This window comes from Enhydra lutris, unplaced genomic scaffold (genome assembly GCF_002288905.1).
Source record: "Enhydra lutris kenyoni isolate GAN:26980312 unplaced genomic scaffold, ASM228890v2 scaffoldscaffold6, whole genome shotgun sequence".
NCBI classification, from domain to species: domain Eukaryota; kingdom Metazoa; phylum Chordata; class Mammalia; order Carnivora; family Mustelidae; genus Enhydra; species Enhydra lutris.
In genome coordinates, this window is record NW_019154090.1 from 25,821,250 (window position 1) to 25,831,294 (window position 10,045).

General features: G+C 47.8%; 1 protein-coding gene across 4 annotated transcripts in view; it reads right to left on the reverse strand.

Moving 5' to 3' along the window:
* Positions 1-10,045, reverse strand: part of LOC111141404 (additional sex combs like 1, transcriptional regulator) — an 80,285-nt gene that overhangs the window by 5,015 nt on the left and 65,225 nt on the right. For 2 of the 4 annotated variants that reach the window (XM_022493927.1, XM_022493926.1), the window contains 8 exons: positions 5,827-5,947; positions 5,653-5,750; positions 5,005-5,098; positions 4,392-4,544; positions 2,957-3,120; positions 2,765-2,861; positions 1,311-1,416; positions 390-1,023 (listed from right to left, as the gene is read on the reverse strand). In XM_022493927.1, the coding sequence (XP_022349635.1) occupies positions 390-1,023; positions 1,311-1,416; positions 2,765-2,861; positions 2,957-3,120; positions 4,392-4,544; positions 5,005-5,098; positions 5,653-5,750; positions 5,827-5,947 (1,467 nt within the window). The remainder of the gene's footprint in view (positions 1-389; positions 1,024-1,310; positions 1,417-2,764; positions 2,862-2,956; positions 3,121-4,391; positions 4,545-5,004; positions 5,099-5,652; positions 5,751-5,826; positions 5,948-10,045) is intronic. The other 2 variants (XM_022493929.1, XM_022493928.1) reach the window with 1 other exon arrangement.

Genomic DNA, 10,045 nt, shown 5'->3' on the forward strand with positions numbered 1-10,045 from the left:
CTGTCCGTGACAGCACACCATTCTTAGACGACTCCGCTCAAGGGCCGTCATGTGCCACGCTTCTATCTAAATTTAATTTCTGGTGGGATTATGTGAGTCACTGCACAAAGAATCTACCACCACCTAATAAAAGATTTAAAAACCCCAAGGGATTCTGACCTCCAGAGAGAACTTCAACAGAGTGAACAAAGCAATGAGGAAGAAAAGAACCTTAACCCCCTGGCCATCAAGTCAGGCTCATGAATGGCTCTCTTGTACAGGGCTCTACACTCTCACGTAATGAACACACGCGCCTGGAGACTTCTGTCTCTGCAAAGGGGCCCTGCACATATCCTGACCCTTGAAGGGAACCCGGCCCCAGCACAGCCAGGAGTCAGACAGCTGCCTACCCGGATGGGCGGGACTTTGGGCTCCTCTTTGGTGGGCTGTGGCTTTTCGGCGTGAACACTTTCAATTGTGTTACGAAAGGACTGACGATCTTCAAGCCGCGGCTTCTTTTCGGGAAAGGATGCGGAGGCCACCTGCTCAAAGGACTTCCTTTTCTGATCCTTGGGTTCCTGATCCGCGGTCTCCTGAGGCAAGCTGGGAATCCTGTCTGGAGACACGGAGGCGCGTGCCAGGTCGCCTGGATCGGTCTGCGTCCGGGAAGCCACTGGTTGGGTCAGGAAATTGGGACTCTCTGGGTCAGGTGCTACAGAGGCCGTGCCAGGCAGATGAGGGCTGCCCGCCTCTGCTGAGTCACTCTCAGCCTCCCCATCCTTATAGACAGGAATGTCTGGGGCCACAGACTGTGTGTCTTTAGTGACCCCTGCTTGTTCTGGCTCCTGCTTTTTGTACAGATTCCTTCTGGCTCTGGTTCGGAGATCTGGACGAGAGCGCTTCTTGAAATGCCCATCTCGCTGCCGGGTGGCTGGCCCACGTTGTGGCCGTGCTGATTCTCCTGGGACACGCAAGTCACTCTTGATGTCAGCCTCCTCACGGCCCACGTTCTGATGCAATGACTCTTCTTTGGTCAAACCCAATCTGCAAACCAAACTCACACCATCAGTTACAGGGCAGAGAGAGGACCATGCCTATTTTAGTGTAGCTGTTAGATATATCAGAACAAAATAAATCTGCGTGCTACACAAGCACTAACCACAGAAAAATGTATGTTAGCTTTCCTATGAATGGCGTTAAGCTTAACAAGCCGGGTAAACCACGGTGGCCAACCTGTTCTTGCCCCACATGTTGGCATGTGCAACTCAGACAGCATCTGCCTCTCTGCCCCCCAAAGCCCAGACCAGGAGTCGCAGCACCCAGGGCCTTACTTCTGTCCATAGTAGTCTTCAAAGAACTTTTCCTTCCACTGTTCCACCTTCTTTTCCTTTTCCATTTCCTGTCGGATCCTGACTTGCATCTCATGAGTGAATTCGCCTAAAGAGAAATAAAGTTTCTGGAGTGTGTGCATTCAGGGTGCTAAGGTCTGTCTTACAGAAAGCCAAAGCTTACAACTCCACCACATCAGGACTTTTCAAAATACACAGGACTTTGGTGGGTGTGGAGCTCTTTTTCCTTTTAATGCTGTCTTCTTCACATTTATTCCTGTCTTCTCCAGAGCCACATCATGTTCACGGTCATGACAGAACACTTCCATGATGAGGGAAATTGACTTTTCCCTCGGATAATCAGTCTTCAACAAGTAACACATTGATCGATCAGAAAAGCAAAACAGAAACAAATGAAGAAAAGAACCATTCTTACTCCCTGTGCAGAACCAGGTTCACAGAGCAGGCCTGATGGCTTATTCTTGGAAAGGCCTGCTTACAAGGTTGGCCCTTGGCTGACATCTGGGAGCTTGGATTTCAGGAGGGTTCCCAGCCCCTTAACTGACATGAATGGCTCACTGTGCCTAAACTGTTTATGCAAACAAGATGGTTTACGGCAAGCACCTGCTTTCCTTCGGGGAATCTGGAATGTGGTTATGTGCCAGGCAGAGGCCTCCCGCACAATCAGCTCTGAGTAAAAAAAAAAAAAAAAAACCTGGGTACCGAGTCTCTAATGAGCTTCCCCTACAGATTACATTTCACACGTGCTGTCACAACTCACTGCTGGGAGAACTGGGCACATCCCGTGTGACTCCTCTAAGAGAGGACATTGGAAGCTTGCACCTGGTTTCTCTGGACCTCACCCCAAGCATCTTTACCCTTTGCTGATTTTGCTCTGTATTCCTTCACTGTGATAAGTCATAGCCATGAGTACAACTGCAGGAGCAGTCCTGTGAGGCCTCCCAGTGAATCATCAAACCTAGAAGTTGTCTTAGGGACCTCCCAGCACACTCCCCACATAGCTTCCCCATAAAATTAAATTAAGAGCAGCTGACTATCACTCCACTCCAAGTGGCAATGTCTAAAAAGACAGACCACGTGGTAGAACTCAATGTGTAAGTCCGTGCCACGGCGCCCTCTCCTCCACCCATCTAGACAGCGCCAGCATTACTGGGAAGACCTCGAGTCTGGAGCTCTAATGGTGATGAGGTGATGCAGGTGGATACATAAACTCAAAACAGCGAAAGCCCAAACACTCTGTACCTTCTTTAAAGCTACAGACACAGTAACACCCACCACGTTCATCGGTATAGTGAGGAAAGCCTGCCTTATACTAAATAACCCTGAGCGTGGGGGGAGAGATTGGTGCAAAATGAATGTGTGGGTTCTAAATACCCAGGACAAGTGACGCCACGCATGGCAGGTGCCTCTCAAGCCATCTGAGAACATCCACTCACCATCAGCCAGGCGCTCCCGCCAGCTCTGAGCCGCGTGAGTGAAAAACTCGTTATTCAGTGCGCTGCTGCTGAGACGCAAGAGGCCATCCGTCCCCACCTAGAAGGATCAAGGCGAAAAGCACAATAAAGAAACTCAGAAAGAGAACAGAAGCCCACCCAGAGAGAGGCAAAGAGGTGGCTACCCATCAGCACCTGTCTGTCCACTTCAGGCAGGAGGAAGAGGAGCTGCTGCTGGAAGTGGGCTGGCAGGGCATGGAAGGTCCGAGAGTTTATCAGGGCCCGGAGGTTGGTGTTGACAAGAATGGACCCAGGCGTCTCAAAATCTATCTCTTCCCCTCTGTTGCGCTTCATCTGACCTGTGATTTTGAAGCAGCAAGAAGCAAGGTATAGATTTTCAGCTTTTCAAAGCAAAAGAGCAAATGCCAACTGAGGGAAAAATTTTAGTGGCAGCACCCAAACTCTACAGAACTTATCTGCACACACATCCAGTCCACCCTAACCTACATGTCACAATTATTCTGTCCAGGTTACTGCTGTTTCCATCCAACCCAAGAGAACACTTGGGCCTGCATCCTCTCAGAGAAGACTGTACCAAGCTGTGACACAGGCTGAAGAGGACACTCTTCCCAAAGAAAAGCAGATGGGGGGGCAGGCTGTGAATGTCCCTCCAAAGCAGAAGAACAGGCTCCACAAAGCCAACTGGAGAAACAATGGAAGTTGTCTAAAAGCGAATCTAGTTAGTATACTACAGAACACTCTGCAGAAGCCTTCCCTGACTGGGATGGAGAGCTATGATCTCCACACAGAAAGGTACTAGGCTGTTTAAAGCCACTGAGATGTCAATATAACTCTCTCACAGAAACCTCAGTAGATGTTACTTTTATTTGAAAAAAATCACTAAGAACGGAGACCTAAAGGTTAAGCATTGCTGATGAGCTGGAAAAGCAGTAAGACGGAAAACCCTGTTCCCACTCGGGCAATGGTTAATTCTAACTTTCAGAAGCCAAGGCCAGTCTTCTTAATGGTTTCATGTGGCCCATCCACAAATAACCAGCCTGTGGGTTTTGAGAAATAAATCTTGAACTAGCAGGCAGCATTCTGGCCTTGCAAATAGCCCTACTGAGAACGGGGAGGAGCATGCCACGGAATTTGCTTGCAACCTCAAATTCAACAAAGGCTTCCTTCCACTCAACGTTATGTCAAGGCTAGAGAAAAGGGTGCCTGACCGAAACTTTGGATGTTAAGAACAAATGTGACAGGATGCTACCAAAGAAAGAAAATGGATGCTGGAATTCTTCACTGAGAAGCTCAAAAGCAATTTTCACTCACCCCAAACACTTACTAAGCAGTACCAAGGCAGGCACAGGCCACGCTTTGCAGGGATATACAAGGAACCATGTGGCACCATCTCTGCCCACAAGTTCCCTCACAGTCTAGTAGAGAAGATCTAACATGTGAAATAACCAAAATACAAGGTAAGAAACAAACAAACAAACAAAAAAAATAGAGGGCCACCCAAGAAGTCAAAATAAACTGGTAAAGGAAGTGGAACAGAAGATTGTCTTCTTCTCACTAAGCCTGCAGGGGCCCCCCTTACAGGCAGAGAAATGAGTGCCAAGCCACTCACCTGTGGCCGGCTTCCGGAAGCCTCTCAGGAGCGGGGCAGGGTCCCGGGCGACCTCGGCCTGGCCACGAGTAGCAGCGCTGCCCAGGGCCAGAGAGCCGCTGCTGCTGCTGGACGGGCTGCCGCTCTCGCCATCGGCGTGGCGGCCCGAGAACCCTGAAGGCACAGCATTCCACTGGTCAAAAGCATCACCCGCCGCGCCCAGGGCTCTCAGACAAGCTTACTTCTCCCAGCTCTCCCTGAGACACTGCTAGCAATAGCCGGTGCTTCCATGGCCCAAGCTTGGGCTGTCAGAGACCACCACCTCACGGTCTGGCTTTACGTTATCCCGTGAGAACGCCAAACCGCCATCTTCGTTTGCACAGCACTGCACCTTTACCAAGCTCCTGCACACTCCTCCATCGGACCCTCACGCCGCCCTGCGAGGCCAAGGGCAATGTGCACGGCAGAGCCCGGCACTGGAACCTAGCTCAGGCCTCACCACCACAGCGTGCTGCCCACCAGGAGGGCCTCCTGGCTTGACGGGCACTGTGCCACCTAGGTCACACGCTGCTGCCAGATGGGGGCAGGCCCCAAGACCTGAGGAAGGAGCCTCACATCACAAGTTTGCACATACCTGACGCCGATTCCACGTGGGCCCCGTTTACCTTCAGAGGAGTCAGGACAACTCGTGGCAGCATCACCCCAGTCTTTTTCTTTTGCTTGTTTGCCTAGATGCCCGAGGGATTACAAAAGGAGCCTGAATGCCCTGCAGGGCTGCACGAGCAGTCCCTCTCCACCATGTCCCCAGCCACCGTTTGCTACAACAGAGTTCATACTCAACCCGCTCAGGAGGGTACCGCCGAGAGCAGCACGGACTCATGTAACTGAGCCAGGCGCTGGCCCCTGTGCCGACCACCACCCCAAGAAGAATGGAACATACCATCACCCTGTTTTACAGATAAGGAATTTGCCCAAGCTAGCGAGCACCAGGGCCATCATTCCAAGTGCTGATTCCAGAGCTTGCAGGCCCCCTACTCTGCACTGTGCTATCCGCGTTCCGTGTTTGTCGGAAGTAGGAGCAAAACTATCCATCTGTGGTAATGAGGAAAAACCAATCACTCTGCTCTCAGATCCACTGCCCACTTTAACTGTACTAACAGGTGGAGACCACACTGATTTGCTCCACACCCCCCCAACATGCTCACAGTCAGAGGCACAGGCAGAGTCCTGTCTCATACCTGGCCTTACCTACCCCAGCCTAGCCACCAACTCTCCTCCCTACCTGTGAAGAAGCCCTGTGGCTGTCCCTGGGACTGGAAAGAGGCCGAGTCTGCGATTCTGCAGAACAGGATGCATTCGAAGACGTTTCATCAAGAGAAACTGGCAGAGAGGGAAATAAAGGTTAGTCTCCAACAGACACCTGTAGCTCTCGGCCCATCCTGTGAGAGGTACTTACCATCGTTTTCACCGCTCACAGTGCTGGCTTCATTAGACCCACAGCTCTCCACGTCGGCTGTGTCCTCTGGCTCCTCTCCTTCCACTGCAGCCGGACTGCGAGACCACTGCAGGGCATCCTTCTGTGACAGCAAGGCACAACTCAGGTGAGCAAAACCTGACAGATCCTACAGGCACAGCAGTCACTCCTAAACGCACGCTGGTTTAGAAGAGGTTTGGAATACTGGTAAGTTCCTATCGCTCTTCTAACTGACCTCTTTCTCCGTAAAATCTTTTCACATGTACATCACAAAAGTTAGACACAATTGCCCATTCAGTCCACTCAGTAAATGTTTATGGAGTGCCTCCTATAAGCTACATCATGCTAGTTCCTGGCTGGGAGACAGAAGGTGGAAATCGAGGCCCTGCCCTCAAGGTGTTCAACTGAGTAAGAAAGAAAACCAAATCTATGACAATACAAAGCACAGCAACAGAGTCAGAGAGCGCTGCAGCAGTCCGGAAGGGGAACAGCTAACTCAGTGGGCTGGAGGAAAGAGGGCATGGGGCTAAGGCCTGCAGGGAGATGTGCTGCTTAAACTGAGTTTTATTTATTTATTTTTTAAAAGATTTTATTTATTTATTTGACAGACAGAGATCACAACTAGGCAGAGAGGCAGGTAGAGAGAGGGGCGGGGTGGGGGAAGCAGGCTCCCCTCGGAGCAGAGAGCCCAATGCAGGGCTCGATCCCAGGACCCTGAGATCATGACCTGAGCCGAAGGCAGAGGCTTTAACCCACTGAGCCACCCAGGTGCCCCTTAAACTGAGTTTTAAAAGAAGTTAGCTAGCAGGTGGATAGCTTGGCAGGAGCAGACAGGAGGGAGTTCTAGATAAAGGGATGAGCAAATGTGGAAGAACATTCCAAATGCAAGGAAACTGCAGATTTCATCAGGGACCCTAGGCGCGTGAGGGTCAAGAGCGAACAGCGGGGTAGATGGTGAGACACTGTGCTGGGGGCCTAAGATTCTGAGTTATCTGTGAGGCCCGGGAAAGTGCCAGCAACCTAAAATGGAAGACGGAGGAAAGCAGGTGAGGGTGCAGGAAAGCACCACTCCAGATTTCATCTCCTAAAAGAGACTCCTTCCAGTGGGCTCTGTGGCAGTCTGAGTTCAACTCCACCCATTCCCAGGGAAAACCAAGGGGCCACCTCCCACCTTGCAATTAGAAAGGACTCTGAATATTAAGGGGTGGGGAGAGGAGAAGCAGAGATAAGTCAGGGTAAGAATGTCTTCTTTAATAAAGGGTGTGAAGAAGAGTAGATAAAGTCATGATTCTACCTCTTACAAACACACCAGGAATTTATAAAGGAAATCTACAAAATTCTAACTCATCAATTTCATGGGTCCCATGATCTACTATATTAAGTCTTCATTAATTTACTGAAATTAATTTAAGCCCAGATCATGCTGACTTAAATTAAGAAAAAGAAAACAGCTTTTTAGATCTTTATCTCTTTTCCTACTAAATGTTCCTCAGAATCAAAAGTTAAAGAATGTTTTTAGTATTAACCTTGAAACTAGGCTTAGTGGCTGCCATGTGCACAGAATGATGCAACAAACTCGTTCTTTGAGGCTCAGTAGCAAACTAAGATACAATACTCATTAATGAACAGACAAAGCACTCCAGTTCTGGGGAGAAAGTGGGGGAGTCACGCCCACACTGTCAGGGAGAGTGAAAATGGTATCAAAAGGTTCACGCACTGCCAGTGGCAGAGTACAGTACATTTTAAGTGAAAATCTAAAAACCTCTTAAGCCAACACTTCCATTTCTAAGACTCACACAGGACATGGAAAGCATTAATCCCTAAAAGGAGAAAGTCAATCAATGGAACTACATTAAAATGAAGATCCTCTGTTCTGTACAAGACACCATTAATGGAGTAAAAAGGGCAAGCTACCTACAATGTTGGAGAAGGTATCTGCAACTCATGTAACTGATAAAGATCATGTATCTAAACTACATAAATCAATAAGAAAAAGGAAACCCAGGAAAAGAAGAGGCAAAAGACCATGAATTAAGTATCGCGCCAAACAGGATATCCAAATGGCTGACATTCACACATAAACCTATTTAACGTCACGAACAATAAGAACACACTGTAAGGCAAATGAAGCCACAAGGAGATAGGACCACATCCGTAAGAACGGCTAAAATTAAAGTTTAACAATACCAAGCAGTGGGTGGCTGGGTGGCTCAATTGTTGAGCGTCTGCTTTTGGCTCAGGTCATGATCCCAGCGTCCTGGGAACGAGCCCCACATCGGGCTCCCTGCTCCGAGGGAAGTCTGCCTCTCCCTCTCCCGCTTCCCCTGCTTGTATTCCCTCTCTGTCTCTCTCTGTCAAATAAATTAAATAAATAAAATTTTTTAAAAGAAAGTTTAAAAACAATACCAAGCAGCACTAGTGAGGATGAGAAACAGGTACACAGAAAACGGATCCAACCGTTTGAGAACAGTCTGGCATCATCTGGCACAGCTGAAGGCGGAAACAGCCTAAAACCCAGCAATGTCAATCCTACAGTTGGATTCCCTAGAGAAATACGTGCATGCATGCGCGTGCACACACACATACACACACACCTCTAAGCACAGCCAGTGTTCATGGCAGCGATATCTGTAAAACCTGCACCATATACAACCAAAGTGCCCACCATCAGCAGAATCAAAACTTGGTAGCACACAATAAAAAATGAACTACAGCGGGTGCCTGGGTGGCTCAGTGGGTTAAGCCTCTGCCTTCACCTTAGGTCATGATCTCAGGGTCCTGGGATCGAGTCCCGTATTGGGCTCCCTGCTCAGCAGGGGGCCTGCCTCTCTGCCTACTCGTGATATCTCTCTGTCAAATAAATAAATAAAATCTTAAAAAAAAAAAGAACTACAGCAATATAAATGAATGTGGAAAACAAAATGCTGCCGGAAAGAAGCCAGACACAAAAGAATGCGTACTGTAATGACTCCATTTGTAAGAAGTTCAAAAACAGGCAAAACTAAACTATACTGCTGGGGATGCAAACACAGCTGGGAAGCAATCAAGAAAAGCCAAGAACAGAACTTCGAAACAGAATGGCAGCCAACCTTTAAGGGAAGAAGGGCGCTGTGAGTGGGAAAGTGTACCACGGGCTGCTGGATGCCAGCCACACTCCAAGTCGTGATCTAAGTGGCAGGTATGAGGGTGTTTTACTTTATGACATTCATTAAGCTGAACATTTATGCTGCATGTATTTTACTCTTACATTTTTACGATAAAAAAGTTTTTAAACAAAAAATATTTTTAACACTACCTGTGGACAGTCATTTGAAGTAAAACTGTAGACTATTTAATGAGAAATGCTGATGATGCACCAAGTGAATTAAGCAGCTAAATTCATACATTATGATTGCATCATCTAATTAAAAAACAAAATTGTGTGAGCATGTGTGCAGACAAAAGACAAGAGGGATACTCCTCACGTGTGTTAGCCTCTGCACCTCTAGGTGGCAGAGTTGTGAGGACTTTCTTTTTGTTTGGGGTATTTTTTACTATTAATGTATATTCTTTTGTGATCAAAAAATAACATTTAAACAATTATAATACTAACTGCTTCTTTGACAGCTAAGTCACTAAAAGCAAAAGCAAATTCCTTTCTTTAGGTCCCACAGAGTCTAGGGGAACCTAGTGTTGACTACAAATCTCATTATTGAACAGAAATACTGCCCACTTGTTTGCAATTCAAGCTACCCCAAATTTCCAAAGCCATGTATTTTCAGTAAAAAGCAAACAGAACAAAACATTTAAGAAAATGAAAGCAAGATCTGCAATTCTAATTCTGCCTTTTTAAAGATCCTTAATCTTTCCATATAAACTTCAGACATCTGATATCATAAATTTCCAAACATTAACCGTAGACATCTGAAACAAATGAAATGGGCTACTGAGAATTGTAGGAATCACGTAATATGCTCTCAAACTCAAGACGTCAATTTTTTTGCAAGGATATTTTCTATCAAGAAACTTTTTTTAGGGACGCCTGGGTGGCTCGGTTGGTTGAGCAGTTGCCTTCGGCTCAGGTCATGATCCCAGCGTCCTGGGATCGAGTCCCACATCGGGCTCCTTGCTCGTCAGGGAGCCTGCTTCTCCCTCTGCCTCTGCCTGCCATTCTGTCTGCCTGTGCTCGCTCTCTCTCCCTCTCTCTCTCTGACAAATAAAT